The sequence below is a fragment of the Cervus canadensis genome, chromosome 12 (assembly GCF_019320065.1).
Source record: "Cervus canadensis isolate Bull #8, Minnesota chromosome 12, ASM1932006v1, whole genome shotgun sequence".
Classification (NCBI taxonomy): Eukaryota; Metazoa; Chordata; class Mammalia; order Artiodactyla; family Cervidae; genus Cervus; species Cervus canadensis.
The window spans coordinates 52388776-52411155 of NC_057397.1; the positions used below are offsets into that span (position 1 = coordinate 52388776).

A 22380-nucleotide genomic window follows, 5' to 3' on the forward strand; every position below is an offset into this window, starting at 1 on the left:
CTTTTTAAAAAGTTATAGTTGATGCATAATATTATATAAGCTACAGGAGTACCGTATAGTGATTCACAATTTTAAAGGTAGCAGAGACATCACTTTTCCAACAAAGGTCTGCAAATCAAAGCTATGGTTTTTCCAAAGCTATGTATAGATGTGAGAGTTGGACCATAAAGAAGGCTGAGCACTGAAGAATTGATGCTTTTGAACTGTGGTGCTGCAGAAGACTCTTGAGAGTCCCTTGGACAGCTCGGAGATCAAACCAATCATTCCTAAAGGAAATCAACCCTGAATATTCATTGGGAGGACTGATTCTGAAGCTGAAGCTCCAGTACTTTGGCCATCTGATGTGAAGAGCTGACTCATTGGAAAATATCCTGACACTGGGAAGGATTGAAGGTAAGAAGAGAAGGGGGCAATGGAGGATGAGATGGTTGGTTGGAATCATCGACTCAGTCGACATGAGTTTGGGGAAACTCTGGGAGATGGTGAAGGACAGGGAAGCCTGGTGTGCTGCAGTCCACGGAGTCACATAGAGTTGGACACAGCTAAGCAGCTGGACAACAGCAGTTGTTATAAAGTATCATCTATACTCCTGTGCTGTACAATACCTTTGTAGATTATTTTATACATAGTAGTTTGTGCCTCTTAATCCCCTAAGCCTAACTAGCCCCCCTTCCTTTCCTCCCACCACTGGTAACTGCTAGTTTGTTTTCTGTGTCTGTTTCTTTCTTTGTTATATTCACTAGTTTGTTTTATTTTTTAGATTCCACATACAAGTGGTATCATACAGTATCTGTCTTTCTCTGACTTATTTTACTCAGAATAATACTTTCCAAGTCTATCCATGTTGTTGCAAACTGCAAAATTTCATTCTTTTTCATGGCCGAGCAGTAGTCCATTGTATAGATGTACCATATCCTCTTTATCTATTCAACTGTTGATAGATGCTTAGGTGGCTTCCATATATTAGCAATTGTAAATAATGCTTCTATGAACATTAGGGTACACGCATCTTTTCAAATTAGTGTTTTTATTTTTTCACACCTGTCAGAATGGCTATCATCAAAAAGATCACAAATAACAAATGTTGGCAAGGATGGAAAGAAAAGGAAACCCTTGTGCACTGTTGGTGGGAATGTATGTTGGTACAGCCACAGTGGAAAACAGTATGGAGGTTTCTCAATGAACTAAAAATAGAGTTATTACATGACCCACTTCTGGTTATATATCTGAAAAATCAAAAATACCAAACTGCTTTTGAATTATGATACAGAAAGTTCCATAAGACAGCGACTATTATTTATTCTCCAGAGTAATGCCTGGCATGAGATTGGTGCTCAGTAACTGTTCATTGAATTAAAGAAATAATGGCTGAACAAAGCCAGAAAAAAGATGAAAAGGTCAGATTTTAGAGGGCTTTGAAAGCCAGTCAGGGGAAATTGGGGATAGTTCTCTTTGAAATAAGATGATGTGTGCAAATTGTTTTTGGAAAATTAGTCACAGAGGAGCACTCAGATAGATTTATTCTCATCTTAGTACTTCTACTCACATTGTTTCCTTTCCTAAGTTGCCATCCCTCTGCATCTCTGCATATTCTGTCCAGTGTAATTCTCTTATTGGGAAGGATATTTGAAAGGCTTGTTGGAAAGCCAACAGGATTTTGTATAAAAGTAAATTATGATTTGAGTATGCCATGTTTCTAAGTCAGCCTGTCCTGTCTGAAAGTGGGGAAATCTTCCTCAAAATTCTTATCTGGCAACAAACTCATTATTATACTAGCTGGTTTCTAGTTTTGCTATTTTATAATTCAAAAGACAGTCAATAAAAGAAAATAAATTTTAATTAAAACCAGAGAAGGATATGGAATGGCAAGCAATACTTTTTCAGGGAGCAAAACAGAGTGCTGGATTTGACTTAGTCCCAACTCTGCATGTATGTACTCTTTTACAATTCATTTATTATGTATGATAAACATGCACACACATTCACAGAAGTGTGTTGATCAATATTTAACAATTGGCTCTCCACAAAAAAGGGAGGGGCCCTGAAATGTCATATTTGCTGATTTCTACAATATTAATACTCCAGTCATGACCAATTTTAAGCAACCAGTGTGAAGTCACTGAATGTAGATTTGCGAAGAAATGCTAGCCATCCACTCTTGCAAAGCCTGTATTTCCTGGCTGCAACACATGACCTGCCATATATTCTTTGGGGAGCTGCTGCAGACCAAGTTCAGTGCTGAGGGCACTGGGAGTAGGGGCCCTACCCTTAGAGATGTTAGTGGCAATGGGAAGACCAACAGGTAACAATTATGACACATAAGAATGACTAAACCAGAAGTAAATACAAAGTACTGTGGAAACAGGTAGAATACCTAACATAATGATTATAGCTAGGCATTCAGTTATATAGATCTGCCTGAGAAATGCAGGGAAGGCTTGATGGGGTGCATGGGGGGCACCATTTGATCTGAGACTTGGAAGGTAATTGGGAGCTTGCCAGATGAAATGTTTTCCAGCTGAGAGAATGTAGCAAGTTCAGAGAACTACAAATAATTCAGGACTGCTGGGGCATAGCAGAGCCATAAGCGATGAAGTTAAAAACATATAAAGGAGTCAGGATCATATTTGTTATGCTAAGAGGTTTAAACTCTAGGCTTCAGGGAACTACAAAAGCATTTTGATAACATATTTGTGTATTAGAGAAACCTCCTGGTGAGCAGTGTGCAGGATGACCTAGGAGATGGTGGAACGGGAGAGGCTTGGTGAGGTATGTCCTGAAATGGAGCAGATGAGAAATGGTGAACTAGGGCAATGGTCGTGTGATGGAGTAGATCAAACATGAGAGTTTAGGAGCTAGAATCACTAGCATCTGGTTATCACTTGGGGTGGGTAGATAGGACAGAAAAGTACCATAAGGCCTCCTAGATTTGTGGTTTGGGAATCTAAAATAGGAAAGAAAAGTGATATGGATTTATGAAGGAAATAAATGGATTTAGATTTAGTCATACTGGATTTGATGTACTTACATGATGTCCAAAAACCAGTTAGGTGTATGGGTCAGATGTCTTTGCAAGAGCTGTGTCCTGGGCTCTCATAGCGGGAGTTGTAACCTTGGGTGTGGATGTAAGTAGGCAGAGTGACAAAGGTCAGGGCTGGCAAAGAGCAACCACAGTCCGTTCAGGCTTCCGTAGACAATGCACTTCCATTGTCCCACTTCAATGATACTAGACTATTTTCTCCCTGAACGTGCCCTGTCTTCCCCTGTTTACTCCTCTCTCAGCTGAACTTTCTTCCTTTCCTCTCTGTTCTCCTTATTGCTGCTTTTAGACCTTCCACCCATCTTCACAGGCCCAGGTCAATGCCACACGCTCCACTGAGGCTTCCTCCACTCTTTCCCAGTTGGCTTTCCTCCTCATGGACGCTGCGTCCTCTATTGTGAAGCATAATAGTGTACTCAGGATTATTGTGCACACGGCCAATAGTGAGCCCCTCGAAGGTGAAGAGTTTGCTTTTAAATGTCCTGGTGGCCTCTATATCTAGGAGTGTTAGGTGCTTTGGGGTTATGAATGAATGTTTCATTAAACTGGGGAGGATATTGAATCTTCCTCAATATTGGACTTCCATGGTGGCTCAGACAGTAAAGAATCTGCCTGATATGCAGGAGGCCCAGGTTCAATCCCTGGGTGGGGAAGAGCCCCTGGAGAAGGGAATGGCAACCCACTCCACTGTTCTTGCCTGGAGAATTCCATGGACGGAGCCTGGTGGGCTACAGTCCATGGGGTTTCAGAGTCGGACACGATTGAGCAACTAACACTTTCACTGTTTTCACTTTTCTTTGAATATAAAATGATCTACCATGAAATTCTGCTTAATGTTGACGGAGCTTTAACTTTACACCTTTCACCTTCCCCTAACTCATAACAAAAGTAAAGGAGACTAAGAACATGGTTATAGCCCAGCCTTCATCTGTCTGGAACTTGGACTATCTGCAATTTGAAGAATTCACAAGAGAATGCATAAAGAAATATAATTTTTCATTTTCAAGGTTAGCTGATTTTAAGGGGCTTTTTGGTGTGTGGTCAAATTAAGAATTCTGTAGGAGTGTAGGTTTTTATTTTTTGTAGGCATATAGAAAAATTTATTTTTCTCTACCAGTGAAATTATAACTCAAAGCTGCAAGTATAAAATTGGCAATAAACAATGTGTGTTCATCTAACCAAAGGACACAAAACATGAAACTGCAGGGCACTTTCACTGAGGCAATTTATGGCAGATGGAGTTTTTCCTTATATACTCTGTGAATTAGAAAATGGAACACTTCTCTTTAATAATAAAAAATAAGATGGCACACTTAGATATCTGTGTGCTAAGTGACAAAAATTGCCCTCCCCCCATCTTAGAGATCTTTATATTGTTAAGAATATAGTTGGGCCCAGACAAATGAAGCAAATAAGACAATTAAAAGCAAAAGATGGACCTGTGAGAATAGTATGAGAACAGTCCCAGTAAACTTGAGAAGCCTCTGATTGAGGCCTAATGTCGGAGAGTTTGGTATCATTAACTTGCCTTTTGAGATTAATCATTGATTAGGCTACCCACACAACTTAAGGAATTTCATGTTTGCAAATGTCAGCCCTATTGCCACTATTATGCCTCTCTTCCTTTGTGTTCTGTTTTCCTTGTTCAGGGTTTCTTCTTTAAAAAGGTAAGAGTTGGAGGGAGGCAGGTGAGAAGAGACACATTAGAGCCCCTTTTCTGTCCAAGTCCATCATTTTCCACGAGTACATCCTACTCAGATGGCTCAGTCAGAGTTCGGGTCAGGAGGCTGCAGAGGGGATGGAGGTCACTGAGAAGGACAGGGCTGAGGGAAGGGTAGCCGATGGTACACATGAGGAGAGACAAAACCATGGATTTTGTCTGATGCATCTCATTTGATTCAAGTCACTCTATGAGGAACTGTTAGTTTCATTTTATTAATGAGAAGAGTGAGGCTGAGAAAAACTGACCCACAATCTTATCCATTTTCTTTTACTCTGTGCTATTCTTGGGAATATTAATTTCAACATTTTGTGTAAAAGCAGCATGTAAGACTATATATCTACAAAGTGAAGTGAAGTTGCTCAGTCATGTCCAACTTTTTGCGACCTCATGGACTGTAGTCTGCCAGGCTTCCCTATCTGTGGGATTTTCCAGGCAAGAATACTGGTGTGGGTTGTCATTTTCTTCTCCAGGGGCTCTTCCTAACCCAGGGATTGAACTTGGGTCTCCCACATTGTAGGCAGATTCTTTACCAGCTGAGCCACAAGGGAAGCCCAAGAATACTGGAGTGGGTAGCCTATCTCTTCTCCAGGGGGTTTTCCCTGCCCAGGAATTGAACCCAGGTCTCCTGCATTGTAGGGAGATTCTTTACCAACTGAGCTATCAGGGAATCAGCAGTATACATATCTCTATATATATCATATATCAGCTATATATATATATATATATATATATATATATACACATATATATATATGTGAGTGAGTGAGTGAAGTTGCTCAGTGTATATATACACACATATATATATTGACTATAATGATATAAAAGAAAATCAAGTAAAAACATGAGAAAATATTACTAAATGCTAATATATTATGGTTTTGAGAGGTAGGATACAGGATGCTTTTTTATGCCTATGTTTCCCATAATACATGATTACTTTTCTATCATCAGCAGCAATAATAGCAACAACAGCAACAAATAAAGGGCATGTATTTCTTTGAAAGGAAAACTGCTTTTGTCTCTTGGGTGACCAACATTCCCCTTGGGAAGGTAGAAGGCTTTTAAGAAATTTATAAAAACAAAGATCGTTTGGCCTTTTAAAAACTTGTTCAGTCAAACAAAACCCATAATGAAAAATTTGCCACAAACTCTTGGAGTTTCTATTGAGACTATGTTACACAGTTCCGCACTAGCTATACTGTTAAAAAAAAAAAAGAACATTAGAGTGACTCAACTGAAAATTAAACAGGCAGCCTGATCTGTAAAATAGTTTGTGGACCCCTGCGTCCCATGGAAAGCAAATATTTGAATTGAATGTGTTTATTCACAGTGTTGTCCTTTAGCAAGATACTCCTGTGTCTCCAAAATGCCAAAAGATCCAATCAATTCCTCAGGCAATGATAAAGACATTTTATCTATACAATGTTGAACACTTGAATTGACTGAACAGAGAGAGATTTTTTTGTATTGTGTAGATGGAGCTGAAATGTGACAAATGTGATCATTTAAACTATAGCTCCAGCATCAAAACAACCAACTGTAAAGCAAAAGATTTAGTCAATCAGATAATTCTTTTGTCTACACAATTCCAAGCTATTATTTAGAGAAATTTGTTTTATCAACGTGACCAAATATTTAGTTGAATCTGAATAACAGAAAGAAAGAAGATTCTGGCCTGAGTTTTCTGCATCAGAAATATAAGTTAAAGGTAAACAAATCAGCAAACACAAACTTCACACTTGTCCCTCACATGTAAATATTCTATGTCCTCTAAAATGTAGTTCTTCTAAGCTATGCACGTTTGACTGTAATTGCTTGGTTAGAAAGACCTGGTCCAGACAGAATATTTATTAAAATGTAAATTAAACTTGCCCAAAAGAAAAAAAACGTTCAGAGAAAATAGTAGAATCAAATCCTGGGGCTAGAGGAGGTGGAGGTTAGAATCTTTTGAAGATTTAAGAAAAGAACCATTTCAGAAAAGGAAAAAGCCAGACCAGAGGGTCACTGATTTTGGACAAAACTGACTCCCCTTCATGGCTCTCATTCCATTCATCGGGAGACACCTCTGTTCTTCCAGACTCAGAACCATCGAATTGTCCCCTCTTCATCCTTTGTTTTATTTATTTATTTATTTTTCCTCTCTTCATCCTTTGTATCTGACATGTTCACATCTCACCTCCTCTTTCTTTGAAACCCCTCTCTGGTTCACAGCTTACTTTAAATTCTCCTGATAGAGAATCTTGCCACAATACTTCATGCATAAATTACTACCAACAGCTTCAAAAGTGGGCCTTCTGCTACCCGTCTCTCAGCCTCCAAACCGCCTCTCCCACAGCTGTCAGGTTTATTGTCCGCGAACACCACTTTCCTCACTGCTGCCTCCTGCTCACCACTCACACTCTTGGTGCTACTGCCCTAAGTTCAAACTTCTTCCTTTGCCTGATAGTTGGGATCCCCCACAACCCTTTCTCTCATTCTGCTCTCTCCCTTTCTCTCTCACAGATACACACGCACCAGCGATCCAATCTAACTGTTTGCTGTTCCTCCAAAGACTTCATTTTACTCAAGCAAATCACTGCTGCTTGCTTAGTGGCCCAGTCATGTCTGACCCTTTGCAGCCCTGTGGACTGCAAACGCCAGGCTCCTCTGTCCATGGGCATTTTCCAGGCAAGAATACTGGAGTGGGTTGCCATGCCCTTCTCCAAGGGATCTTCCTAATCGAGGGACTGAACTCAGGACTCCCGCATTGTAGGCAGATTCTTTACCATTTGAGCCACCAGGGAACCAAATCATCACAAACTATAAAAACTCCCCCATAGTGCCCTGTCCTGGTCCCCTTTCCAAATCCAGCCATATCCTCATGACAACCCCAAATGCTCTGAACACAATTCCAAAAGCCCTAATTATTAAAAGTTCGAGAAGCTGCCAAATCCTATACACACCTGTTCAACCAATGATCTTTGTTTAAATGGTGCATGTATAAAGAATAAATCTATTTCTCTTACAGTTGCCAACATATTAACAGACTCAGAATGAGGCTAATTAAATACTCAGATGAACCTACTTTAGGTGTCCTTCATCAGGTATTTCATTGAACCCTCACACCAATCCTGGTTGCTATTTATCCTCATGCTTAAAGATGAGAAAACTGAAGCTCGAAGAGTTCTGCTTACTCAGGGTCATACATCCAAGCTTATTAGGACCCTAGAATTTTAAAGCCCAGGGTTTTTTGGAGCCAAATCTTCGGCTTTTTGTTTTACCACTCGGCCTCTATGAGGACAGCCTATCTGTAACAGCTTTGAAATATGAATGTGAACATGTAACACAATTAGCAATTTAAAGCACATTATTAATGCTGATAGGTACTAATGACTGTAATTGAAAGGGAAGACATTAGACCAGACAAACAATTTTTTAGAATTTATAGCAAGAATATAAATGAGTCTAATGAATGAATTTACTTCCTGACCTTCTTTGCTACAGACGTTAACCCATGTTTAGTCTCTAATTGAGATGTACATATTCTTTACTCTCTTATTGTATTTGTTAATGTTTGCCTTGGCAGATGGCCAACAGACCTCTCTAAGTTTCCCTTAATCAAGTTTTGGGTAATAGATGGCCAAATATGCCTTGTATTAGGTAGCACTGCTAGATCCAAAGCAGCAGAAATCTAAGAGCTGGCAATAGTTTCTCAAGTCTTTCCTATCATCTAGGCACCTTTAATAATAAATGTTATATAAATCAAATGTCATGATATCATTTAAAATGTTGTATATATTTCTTTTTAGTGATAGTTCATTATTCATTTCATGCATGCCTAAAACACCACTATTTATTAGTAACTTATTTTACTATGTGCCCAATGTTCAATACAATTCTTCATATTTTAGCAAATCCAGAGATTAGGAAGTGATAGTATGGATGATTCACCTGCATACTTTAAAAAGTACACTCAGTTTCTGTTTATGTACATAGGAAGAACTAAATTCCTACAGGATCAAAAAAAACAAAAAACAAAAAAAATTCAACCTATTTGAATGAGCAAGTCGTGCTGATCACCTCTTCTTTTTTCTGTTTAGCAAAGAAAGAAAAGGATCTGAAAGTCAAGTCTCTAGATAACTTAGGTGTGTTAACTATAGGTAAACATGCACATGATATGAAAGTATTCCTGCATGGTCTTATAAACTATATCTACTGAAACACAGTTACACTTCACTCATATAAAACCACTATTCAACCTGAGCATTCAGGTGATCTGAAACATAGCTATGCTTAATAGGAAAAAGACGTGTGAAAAATGCAATCATTCTTTGTAACAAATTAAGCTTGGTGTTAGCCTTTTTATCAGTACACTTCCTGAGCAGAGTGCATTGTGAGCCTCTACACGCTGGGACATTTTGTAGGGAGCTGAAGGAGAAAGTGATAGAATCTTTCTCCACTAAGACTGAAGAAAAAAAAAACAAACCAATAAACAGTCCAGGAACCCCTCTCAGTTTCAGTATTGTTTTGACTCATCTTTTCTCAAACTATCTTGTCAAACATTTGTCAGACGATAGAGTTCTTCAAAATATCCAGCTGCTCCCTATAGGAGGCAGAAATGGCCTAAATATACTGATAACATTTCTCAAAGAAGCACAAACATTTTAAAGTTAGAATTCTAGGGTTTCAGTTTATATTTCCTTATATTTTAACAGCACACAAACTGGTACCTGCTGGTGTGCTGTCAACATTTCCCCATCTATTTTTAGATCCTCAGTTGTTTTAGAGATGGATTTAATATGTAAAGCAGAGGCTTACACCACTGAAACGTTTGTATGACTGTGTTTTAGTTTTGCCTTCAGCTAAGTAGGGCAAAGTTGATCCTATCTCACAAGGAACTCTCTCCCACATTTCCTCTGTGAACTTGGAGGCTCAGATTTGCTTACCTGCTTCCTTGAAGATACTGTGCTGTTGAAATATCTATTAGAGGTCTTTGAATTCAAATTCTTATTTTGATGGGTCGAGTCGTTTTTCCACGTGTTAGAGTTTTCTTTAGGATCTGAAGGAATGGGATTTAAGAAGAGGATCCTAGCTATGAATCCGTAGAGGACAGTGGCTAGGATCATTGGCACAACATAAAAGACACCAAAGTCCATTAGGTAAATAGGTGAGTAGTAATTCCTGGAGATCTTATAGCCACAGGACACTACAATAGCATCTTTATAGGTGCTAATATTGAGATCCAGTAGGAAGAACCAGAGCATACAGTAAATGGATGTGAAAGCCCAGACAAAGATGATTATCTTTTTGGCTCTGGAAAATGTGCACAGAAATTGGGCTTTGATGGGGTGACAGATCGCTATGTACCGCTCAATGGTGAAGGCTGTGATTGAACAAGAGGATGCATTAATGCCCAAGTACTGGAGGTAAGTAATGCAGAGGCATCCAGCGTAGCCATAGACCCAGGAACCGTAGATGCTGTCCGTTATGTTGGGGAGGCCTGCGGCCACCAGGACCATGAGATCAGCTACTGCTAGACTCACCAGGTAGCAGTTTGTGGGGGTCCTCATGTGCTTTGTCCTCATGACCACCAGAACTACCATGATGTTGCCCACGATGCCTAGACCACAAATAATGAGCACAAGTAAGATGGTGACCACTTGGTATTCGAGGGCCACCACAGCTCGCGGCTGAAGCTGAGTTTGGTTCAGTTCACTTCCTGTCTCGTTTTCCATCTTCAGTGGCTTGAGGTTTCTCTGGGACACTTCTCAACACATCTTCCTTCTGGCCTTTACCACAGTGGTTCTCTCCCCCTGTGAAGAGTTATAGCCCATATTCATTCACAGAGTCACAGTCACTTACAGGTAATTCTTACGTCCTCCCCTTTCACCTTCCATTTTTCTCCAGTAATAGGGCTCATATGTACTCCTGAAAACTCCTCTTATTGCAATCTAGAGTAGGATGGAGTAACAGTTTTGACCAGCTCACAATAAGAGGGACTGGTTTTTCTTAATGGACAGAAATGCTCAAGAAAAGAGACACAGAAAATGCTCCCTGTTTTGAAAGAATCCTCAATGGGGGCGGGGGGAGGGGGGGGGAGAAACAATATCAGCTACCTGAAAAATAAATACAAAGAAATCTCTGAGATGCTTGGGGAAAGTAAAATAAAGAAGAAAAAGATACCAGGTAGGGGGGACAGTGGGGGGGAGCCAAAAAGCTTGAAGAAAATTAGCATCTGCCTCCTTGGCTCTCAGAGGGTGAGATCCGTCTGCTACAAAATAGCAAGCCTCCCCCGGCCCCCTGCCCTGCAGACCCAACAGAGAACAATTTCTCCTCTTACCTTTTCCTCTGTAGGGCTGCCTCTTCTTCCAGGTAGATGGAGCGGTAATAAGTGTGAGTTTCCAACCCTGCAGAAAGCCTCCTCCACTTTGTCTGGCCGGGAGACCACTTAGCAGGGCTCCGTCTTCAGAACTGCGGTTCCTCTAAACCCTCTCAGCCTCTCCAGCTGATGACAGACCACACGGCCGCAGCAGAGGCAGCAGCAGAGAGCCTGGCAAATCACAGAGCGTCCCCGAATGAGAACACGCTCGGCTCTCTGTCTCCCCCTCCCCTCTCACGCACACGCCCCACACTCACACTCACAAATGCCAGTCAGTCCTCACTGATTCATGATCTCCCCTCTGAGGATTTTCTTATAAATGTGCTAACGATGCAGTTGTAATCTGGAAGGCTGACGGCGCCAGCCAGGGGGTTTGAAGAAGCTGGTCTTATAGTTGTTTATAGTCTAAGTTCTAGAGGAACTCAGGCACCTGGGTAAAGTCCTGGGTAAAGTCTCACTCCCCGGTGGGATAGGACTTGGGGAGAGCGAATCCATCTCAGTCCAGACACAGTCCTTGAAGCTTGAAATATCTGTCTGGGCTGAGAGCACACTTTTTTCTCTACGATGGAAACCTGACGACTATTTCTCTGGTGAACCAGTGAAGTCGGCTCCCTTCTCTCATGGCATATGAATGGAAAATGAGTTAAAATTGATTTCAAGCCATTTCAGCTGCAATCTTCGGAGGCTTATACAGATTAATTTTTTTTAACCCATTTGAGATAAGAACATTGATTTAAACCTACATATGATCTGTGAAATTTGTTTTTCAACTCTGTTTTTGCATCACTTACTAGAATCTTTCTAACTGCCCTGGAAACCTCTCCCCTCTTCATGCGCCCTCTGGACTACCAACCACATGTACTACCCAGCAAGGTTCTGTGTCAATTTATTTCTAGGTGGAAAACATACCCAGTGGAAATATGAACCCGGGCCACTCTGATAACACACCTCTGAAACAGAACTATATAAGCCATCTTTTTTAGAAAAGTGTACTTCACCTTGATTTTTATTTCTCTAAAGTAGCCTGGGAAACAGTGGAAACAGTGACAGACTATTTTTTTTGGGTTCCAAAACCACTGCAGATGGTGACTGCAGCCATGAAATTAAAAGATGCTTGCTCCTTGGAAGAAAAGTTATGACCAACCTAGACAGCTTATTAAAAAGCAGAGACATTACTTCTCCAACAAAAGTCTGTCTAGTCAAAGCTATGGTTTTTCCAGTGGTCATATTTGGATGTGAAAGTTGGACTATAAAGAAAGCTTAGTGCCGAAGAATTGATGCTTTTGAACTGTGGTGTTGGAGAAGACTCTTGAGAATCCCTTGGACTGCAAGGAGATCCAATCAGTCGATCCTAAAGGAAATCAGCCCTGAATATTTATTGGAAGGACTGATGCTGAAGTTGAAACTCCAATACTTTGGCCACCTGATGCGAAGAGCTGACTCATTTGAAAAGACCCTGATGCTGGGAAAGATTGAAGATGGGAGGAGAAGGAGATGATAGAGCATGAGATGGTTGGATGGTATCATTGACTCAATGGGCATGAGTTTGAGCAAACTCCGGGAGTTGGTGATGGACAGGGAGGCCTGGCATGCTGCAGTCCATGGGGTCACAAAGACTTGGACACGAGTGAGCAACTGAACTGAACCGAAGGGAACTGAAAGTAGCCCATGGGCAAATCTTTATACTTCTTAATGGAATCTCAGAAAATATGTCTTTCTTCTTTCAGAACCAGCTGAACGCATCAAATGTTAATGTTGGTCCACTTTTATTTCATACTGACAATGAAAAACAGCCCTTAACTTAATTTCCCATATAGTGAACAGGTTGATTCTTTATTTTGAGAAGTATAGATACTCTTTTTCCTAGAAGATGTCAATGGAAGAATAGATTTGGAGTAGACAGGATCATGGAGGTACCAGAACCATGTGCAAGGCTAGGTAATAATGGGATGAAGGTGAAGCTTGGATGGCGCTGAATGAATTCCACCCTCTGAACCACTGAGGGCTCCTTGAGTATCTAACTTCTCCTTCCAAATCATCCAGAGTTACAAATTAGTGATGCATGACCCAGATTCAGGTTTCAGAAAGGTATGATTTGGTCTATACAATGTAGGCTCAAAGGTAGACTATTTAGACAATTTCTCAATATTGAAATGGAGATAGTTCAGTTCAGTCACTCAGTTGTGTTCTACTCTTTGTGACCCCAAGAACTGCAGCACGCCAGGCCTCCCTGTCCATCACCAACTCCCGGAGTCCACCCAAACTCATGTCCATTGAGTTGGTGATGCCATCCAACCATCTCATCCTCTGTTGTCCCCTTCTCCTCCTGCCCTCAATCTTTCCCAGCATCAGGGGCTTTTCCAATGAGTCAGCTCTTCGCATCAAGTGGCCAAAGTATTGGAGTTTCAGCTTCAACATCAGTCCTTCCAATGAACACCCAGGACTGATTTCCTTTAGGATGGACTGGTTGGATCTCCATGCGGTCCAAGGGACTCTCAAGAGTCTTCTCCAAAACCACAGTTCAAAAGCATCAATTCGTCTGTATGGATGTGAGAGTAGGATTATAAAGAAATGGAGATATTGCATACTAAATCTAGATTTCTACCTCTCATAAACATGGAAACATCTGGCAACCAAGAGTCCATATTCCTGCTAGAAATAATAACCATGAGTAGTGGTTGTAGGTAGCAGCTTGTGAGGTATAGGATGTGTCCTTTCCTAATTTCCTTCCTCTTTTCTGTCACACGCCAGCTTCACTCGGTATCACACACACCTGGCCTCTGTAGTCTTTGTATCACTTGCAGTTCCTGAGACACTGGAGGGTACCAGCCAAATGCACATTCCTTTACCCGGGATAGGATTTCTGTCCACATTCTAGTTTGTTCGACCAGCTGATTTAGCAGACTGGAAAAAGGACTCCCTCTTTACTTCTCTCCCTGCCTTGGGGGACAGAGATTACTCTGACCACCTTGCTCCTGGTGGAGTCCTCTCCATTTTGGAATAAAAAAATGCCTTCTAAGGTGAAAGCACTGCCTCCCTACCTCATCCCAACCCCACGACCTCCAATCTGAAAGACCTCTTGAAAAGTCACACTTTGTAAAGCATTTCTTCCCCTCTCCCTGTCCCCAAGATTTTAGTCAGCTTTCAGGCCTCCTTAAAACTGTGAAACTTCACTTCAAGTCTTACATGTGGGTAGTAAAGACAAAGGGAGAGGATGTCCATCTACAAGTTATCTGCCTTGGCAACTCCATCTCCTGGTAAATCTGATCACATTCTTCAGCATTTCTATGCAAGGACGCCATTCTGAGTCTCCATTTTGCCTCTGTTCATTTTTTAGCGCTTAATTGTTAAGCACTTACTACCACCAGGCGTTAGATGGCATCACCGGCTCACTGGACATGAGTTTGAGTAAACTCCGGGAGTTGGTGATGGACAGGGAGGCCTGGCATGCTGCAGTCCATGGGGTCGCAGAGTCAGACATGACTGAGTGACTGAACTGACTGGCTGACTGATGCACCAGGCACCTAGTATACAACATCTTGTTTTACCTTCAGATATGTTGTGGTCTACTGGGAGAAGCTGACTCACGACAGTTACAGACAGGCACAGATCTGTCGAGAGGGTTTAGGTTGTGAAGGGAAAGCATTCATAGGTGGTGGGGGCAACGGGTTGAGGGGCCAGAGTGGGCTTCTGAGGCCAAGTAACATCTGAACACAGTCTGAAAGAGAAGTACAGCTTCTTTTCGAAAGGTGGGCTGAGTGAAGATATTCTGACTGGAGGAGATAGAATATATAAGGCCCAGCTGTGTAAGATGGCAAGGATTGTGTGTGTGGGGGGGAGGGTGGTGTGGAAAAGTAACTTTATAATTCTGCTTTGGCTGTGAGGAGTATGAGCTGGTGTGAGACAACCACTGATGACCAACAGGCAGCTTTTGTACTAAGGAGGCTCCCATCTCCTCTAACTTGGACCATCCTCAGCTCGTCCTTCCCTCCCTCATAACTAGCTCTTTCTCCTCTGCAGAGGCCAGACTTCCGCCTTCCCCATACCACACTTGCCATCCATTACAGTCCTGTCTGTTTTCAGTCTAATTCATTCCCTTTGCAAAATTGTATTTTCAAAGAATCCGTGATTTTATAATGGAGGTTTTTTATTTGTGAACCTCAGTTAGATAATATCTAATAAATGTTCCCATGTGTAAAGAATGGCACAAAATAGTGTACAACTAGATTACACAGTTGGGTTGAGATTTTCCCTATGCTATCTTAAATTCTAACCAGCTCTGTCCTTTCACATCTTTTGAGTAATTCTGACTAGAGAAAAATGTATCCTTTGAAAATTGTCCAGTGGCATCTGTTTTGAAACAAGGGTAAGTCATGGCTACAGCAAGTAGACTGGCGCACACACTTCTCATCACCCACTTTCAGTCTTGCCTGTGTTCTCTGAGCTTTAGTCAGGGAGGCCTTCTCACTCACTTGGCTAGCATCAGTAAAAATTAGCATCACACTCACAGGCTTCTTTGTAAGAATGTCCTTGGACTCTAAGCTGGGCCTTTTTTTTTTTTGCTTGGACACAGACTTGACCCTTGAGCTTGAGGAAAGATTTAGCACTTCCGCCTCCCACCCCTGGCATTCCCAACCAGACAGCTTGCTCTCAGTGTCTGGCGTTCCCTCTCCTGGCTACCCCAGGAAACCATCGGCTTGGCCAAGTCTCTGTCCCTGGGACACAGTGGCTGACACGGTTCCATATATGCTTCGTTCTACACAAGGGGAATTCTACAAGAATTCTACTCAAGTGGAATTTAGGAAAATCCTGTGCTGGCCTCTGATAGTGATCTCAGCTGTCTAGGTAGTAGGTGGCTGATCTTTGGTTGTCATGAACCCATTAGTAGAAAGATGATTAGTTATGCCATCAACATTTCTTAAATGTTAGCATGCATCTGGATCTCCAGGGCCGTGTGTTAAAATCTGGGTAACACCATCCCCAAGTTGCTGTTTCAGTAGCTTGAGGGTGGCACCTGAGCACATGCATTTACTATAAACTCCAAGTGATGGTGGTGCTGCTTGTCCATGTACCACAGTTTGAGAAACACTGTACAGTACAATCTAGGTCAGTGATTCTCGTGCGGGAGGTGGGAACAATGATGAATCTGAATCACCTGGAGAGAGTTTTAAATATGTACATGTCAGTTTAGCTCTCCTAATTATTTTGAGGTTTGGTATATTTCCTCAAATTGGACGAGGGCCTGAGAAAGAGACTGGGGTTCTGGACAAAAGCAACTGACTTGTTCTAATCCTCTGTAGCTATCATTCTCTCTCATCTCTATCGTCATACCTGGAGCTTGGTTCAGCAGATGGGGGATTGTTGGGAAAGAGAATATCTGTGTTCACTGTGGTCACGTGGCAAGTGGCCCTGGGGTCAGAGATACTACCGAGCATCCAGCTAGGTCCATGGTTTGCAGGACCCTGGCCAGGGTGAGGGGAGGGTAAAATTTAAGGGGTTGCCAACAACCTCACTAATTAATACCATTAATATTTTAATGTAATATTTTAAAAATTAAAGTTTATACAAAAAGTCTATGATGAATAAAATATCAACATTTTAAACAGAGACAGAATCATCATTATTATTATGAACTGTCCCTTTCACCTCAGGTTCCAAGTATGGATTCTTTACTTCAATTTTGATCTTTTGTTTACTCTGGATTATTTTTTGCATTTATTTTGAGTTTTAAAAAATATTGCATTAAATTTATATCCTGATTATTGTTTTTTTGGAGCCCCCTGAAACTTTGTACCCTCCCTTGCTTCTGTCTATTCATCCCTGGTTGAATTTCAGAATCATCTGGAGAGTTTTGAAAAGTATAGATACTCAGGTCCCTTTCCCAGATATTCTTATTTAATTAGGCAGGAAGTGAAGCCTAAATTTGGTATGTATGGTGATGATTAAGAACCACTGAGCTACACCAAAAAACCGCTGGTCTCTGGAGAGGTGGGAGTAAGGGTCCGTGGGGGTCCAAGCTGTGGGAGCGCCAGGGAGGTGAAGTCAGCTAGATGCAGATAACCCGCCAAGCTGCGGAAAGGTTGACGACATCAGAAAATGCTGGCAACACAACACTGGCATAGACTCTGGTTCCTGAGAGAAACTGTATAACCGTGCAGGTTTCTTGGTTTAGAAGAACAGAGCGAGGTGCAGGCTATCGAGATGACAGACATAGAAAGACCTGGTCACTGGGATTGGGGTAGAAGACCTGGGCTCAGGAAGTAGCAAAAAAGGTCAACTCAGGATTTGACGCGGAGTCATCCAGATGCTGAGCTAAGCATCCTTCAAAATTGCCTCTATTCAGGAATAAGCTTTATCACAGAGCCTGGAGTAGAAGAGGGCATTTGGCAAACTTGATAGAGAAGATGTCAAAATTTATTTTGGCTGAAATTTATATATTAGCTAGAGAAGACTGTTAACTTTTGACCAACAAAGAAAAATACTTTATGAAATGGGATTATGAGTTGTGTTTGTGCTCATTGAAAAAGGCACAGAATCTGAAAGGTAAAAGTAAGTTACACAATAATAATGTGGTTTTTGTTTTTTTTTTTTTTTGCTGAGCCTTGTTGGCTCAGCAGTGAAGAATCCTCCTGCAATGCAGGAGATGTAGGCTTGATCCCTGGGTCGGGGAAATTCTCTGGAGAAGAAAACAGCAACCCGCTCCAGTATTCTTGCCTGGGAAATCCCATGGACAGAGGAGCCTCGTGAGCTACAGTCCATGGGGTCACAAAAGAACTGGACACGACTGAGTGACTAAACCACCATCACAACAACAATGTGTATTTCAGGCACAGGTGCACTGCCTTTCTATTTCTCAACCATATATCCTCTTATTTTTCTGTTCCCTAGTGTCCACATTTGTGGAGAAAACAAGACCTTAGATTTAAAAATGAAGTACAGTAGAAGTCAACCTAAAAATATTCTTTTTTTTTTTTTTTTTTAAAATATTCTTTTTTAAAAAGTAGAAACACATACATACACTGAGCTTCTTACCTTCTGCAGTCTACCATCTGTTACCTGGTTGAGTGAAACATGTTCAGGGAGAGTTAATGTCGGTTACTAAAATTTCCCAAAGCATCATGGCCTACACAAAAGATCGAAGAGTAAGAATTTTAATCTAAACTTCTAAGCTTGTAAATCAACTACACTTCAATAGAAATAAATTTAAAAGTTCATATAATATAAAAAAGTTATTGCAATTAAGTTTTTATAAAATTCCATTTTGTAAGCTGAATATGGCTTACTCTGGCTGCTAGGAATTTCAAGTCCAAGTCTGTATCCTTACATAAATAGTTGTGTAAGACTTTACCAATAAAATGCTTTTTTTTGCTAACTAAGGCTGTCAACTTTGTATTTGACTTTCAGTTCCTCTTCTGCTCTTATTTATTATGTCAGACAAACAGATACAGACATATAACACTGCTTCCTAGCTATGTATATACCGTTTAAAAAATCAATTTCATTGAGATACAGTTTACATAAAATAATTCACTTCAGCTGTAGAGTTTTATGAATTATAACAAATACATAAAACTTTGTAGCAACCATCATAATTGAGATACAGAAAACATCATCACCACAAAATGTTTCCTATGTTCCTTCCCATTCAATTTTGTATCCTCTGAATAATTCTAAGTTCAGGTAAATGTTGCTCGGCTTTCTAGTTCTAGACAATATTTAACTTTCGAAGAGCTTTATATAAGTGGAATTATACAGTATATACTCTTATATACACATAAATCAGCATAATGTTTTTTATACTTACCCATTTTGTTGCATGAATCAGTAGTTTGTTCCCTTTCATTGCTACAGTATTCCATTGTATGGCTATATGAATATATCATATTTTATCCAATCACCTGTGGATATTTAAGTTGTTTTCAAATTTTGATAATTATGAGCAAAACTTCTATAAATAGCATGCAAATACAAGGTCTGTGAAAACATTTTGTCATTTTTCTTGGATAAGAATTACCAAATTCCAAGAGTGAAACTGTTGGGACATAAATGTAATAGATGTTTACATTTCTAAGAAATCACCAAAATGTCTTCCAAAATGATTGCATCATTTGCATGTGAATTTGCATGTTTTATTTTCATACAAACCTACATAATGGCCACCTGTAAAAAATTCAAAGCTTCAAGAAAGTAAGTGTATACATTTAGGGTGAACTCTGCTTCATGCATTTGTGCGTTTCCTCAGTATGCAGCAGAGAAAATATACAGACTATGAAGAAAAGGCAGTTCATGTACAATACAAATTTGGCATATAAATGAGTGAATTAATTTCCCCAAATGATTGACTTAAAATATAATTCATAGAACAGATATGATGAATAAATGACCTAATATATATCAAGCACTCAATCCAGTACTTGGCACATACTAGAAGTTTAGTATATTTATTATTCTATAAACACAATGTGCCGTGGAAAATAAAACTGGTATCATCAAATTTGCTAGACCACCACACACCACCTTTAAAATTTCTAAGTTGTAAAATATGTCTTACTGTATCCAATGGGATTTTCTAGTGGTTAAGATATATTTCCATGGAGGCTCCTAGTACCATATCACTTTTATTCTTCTAAAACTGAGTAAATGTGAAATACAATAGTAAATGCTTTCATGCCTCTGTACTTTTATTAATGAATTAACAAAATGCAAGCATTTGCTCAATTACCATAATTATGTCTATAACAAATGAGAGAATTTATAGAATCAAAATTCTTACCGATGCTTTTGAAATTATAATGACAGTGATAAAGAACCTTGAAAAAAAAATGATTTGTTTTAGTTGCAGGAATTGTTGGCTTTACATAGTATGCCAAGATGCAAAGGAGGGCACGGGATACTCAAACTGTATATATAATAATTTTTTCTAAAGAAAGGAAGACAGTAAGTAGTTAATAAAATCTAGTCGCTTAATTACTAGGTTGCAGTGGCAGTTAGCTATTTGTTGTTACTGATGTCATTATCTGAGAGCAGTGGTGTGCAGAAGGGGCCACATCTCCCTGTGGAGATGTTTCCTGACACTTCCACAGGTGGCCCCAACCTCCGGAGACGTGCTGGGGCTTGTTGGGAGTGATGGAGATAGGAAATAGGGGTTTGTTTGAAGGAGATAAATGAGACTTGCCAAAAATCAAAAGTATAGCATTTTAGAGAATCAAAGGCCACCTCAATACAGGAACTGATTTTTTTTTTTTTAAAGAGAGGCATTAAAGTGGAACAAATTTTCAGTTTGTGATGTCATCATAGCAATTTCCTCTAAGGTGAGACATTTCTGAAGTATTTTATTATAATTTTTTTTAAACTTTCCAGTCTTCTGGGAAATCCTTTTCAAAGAAGAATGGCAAGAAAGAAGTGTGGTGAATGAATTAAAAGGCAACATTACAGAGCGATTTCTCACCTTCACTGAAGAGGTGCATTTGTCCATCCACCTGTTCATCCGTTCACACTTGTTAAATGTTCCCTTACTGAGTGCCAGTTATTTGACAGGCTCTCTGCCAGACACTATGGACAGAAATGTGAACATGAAAAGCACAGAGGAGCTCCCAGCCTGGTAGGGGTGACTCATGCAAACTGCCAATTATAATGCAGTGTGTTTGTTGTTGCTGCTCAGTCACTAAGTCGTGTCTGACTCTTTGCGACCCCATGGACTGCAGCATGCCAGGCTTCCCTGACCTTCACTATCTCCCGGAGTTTGCTCAAACTCATGCCCATTGAGTTGATGATGCTATCTAACCATCTCATCCTCTGTTGCCCCCATCTCTTTTTGCCTTCAGTCTTTTCCAGCATCACTGTGTCAGCTGCTATAATTGAGCTATGCATGCATTTTAAAAGGTGAACAGTGTTAGGTGTGACTAATTCTATGTGAAATGGTATGGAGTAAACTCATAAGACCAAGGAGAAATTCAACAGGATTCAGATCCAGGAGAAAAAAAAAAAAGCTATAAACTGTTGGATAAATAGCCCCTGACCAACAAGCTGGGATACAGGGAAGGTACCAAGCATGAAAAGTTGTCAGTGGATAGCAGTAGGTGCCACGTTTCTCTCTGAGGTTGTCCCAAGGTGAATACTACTCTATTACACACCCATGCTGTGCTTGACTCTAGAAGGTATGAGGTACATGGAGATAATGTAAAATTCATATCTTACTGTGAGTTTGAAAGCCACTCTGATGAAGAGAAGCTGTGCAACTCCATCCTAGCATCCCTGGGCAAAGGCACTAGCTTTGTAGACCTTCCAGCCTCTTGGCAATCACAGCCAGTGTTAATGTTCAGGTTACTTCTGAGTTTTAGCCAAATGATTTAGTCAATTTAAGAATGAAAGAGGAAGGTAAGTGTATGCAAAAGAGCAAGATGTCAGTCTTCAAGGGCAAGCTTTTAGGGAGAGAAAATGAGATGAGATGTGCAGATTACAAAAAGTTCAGTTAGTATCATATGCACAAAACACAGAAACTAAATCTTTACTGTGCACCTCCTTATTCTAAGCATTGTGGGGAGCAAAGATAAAGAAAACAGGGTCCCATGTTCTCAAGTTTATAGTCCAATGGGTGAGATAAGCAAACACAATTTATGAGTTACAATATGACCTTGTAAGTTCAACAACAGAAATGTGGAGAAACACAGAGAGCTTCTCAGTTGTACATGAGAGTGGCCATCAGCTTGGCCTGGAAGATGAAGACAGTTCACAGAGGAGTCAATCCTGGACCTGAAACTTGAGAGCAGGAAGAGACAGGATTTCAGCTGAGGCAAGACTGTGTCTAATGAAGTGAAGGGGTGGGAGGGTGGAGCATGTATACAGAACTATGGGTTGTTCCACCTTACTTGCTACCACATTTCCTAGTAATAAGAATGCCTTTGGGAATCAGCATTCTATTTTTTTTTCCTACAACATCCTAACAACTGAAGACATGCTGAACCTTGCCAAAATAGCTGTATTCTCCTAGGCTGTATTGTGTATATGTAATTGAATACTAATGCAGCTGGAAAAAGAAGATTTCTACAATATTATGCTTATCCCTAAAAAATTCTGGCTGAATCGGCTTACCTAAGGGCTTAATGTACCTCAAAGATCGAACCTTGGATTGATTGATCTTTTGCCTTCTGTGGGAGATGCTATAGGCAGCAACTTTCCTTGGTTTTGTCTCAGTTAGATTAGGGCAAGTGTTTGCCTCCTCTCCAGGGCAGAATAAGCCCTGGGGTTATCTTCTCCTCA

General features: G+C 40.4%; 1 protein-coding gene across 2 annotated transcripts in view; it reads right to left on the reverse strand.

Annotated features, from left to right (window-relative positions):
- Positions 1-20612, reverse strand: part of TRHR (thyrotropin releasing hormone receptor) — a 52523-nt gene extending 31911 nt beyond the window's left edge. The window contains exons 1-5 of one of the 2 annotated variants that reach the window (XM_043483695.1): positions 20570-20612; positions 18926-19019; positions 18154-18244; positions 11083-11292; positions 9689-10555 (exon numbers count right to left, since the gene is read on the reverse strand). In XM_043483695.1, coding sequence (XP_043339630.1) covers positions 9689-10477 — 789 coding nt within the window. In that variant the 5' untranslated portion in view covers positions 10478-10555; positions 11083-11292; positions 18154-18244; positions 18926-19019; positions 20570-20612. Of the gene's footprint in view, positions 1-9688; positions 10556-11082; positions 11293-18153; positions 18245-18925; positions 19043-20569 lie in introns of those variants that run through there. The other variant, XM_043483697.1, reaches the window with a different exon arrangement.
- Positions 20613-22380: the final 1768 nt, after the last annotated feature.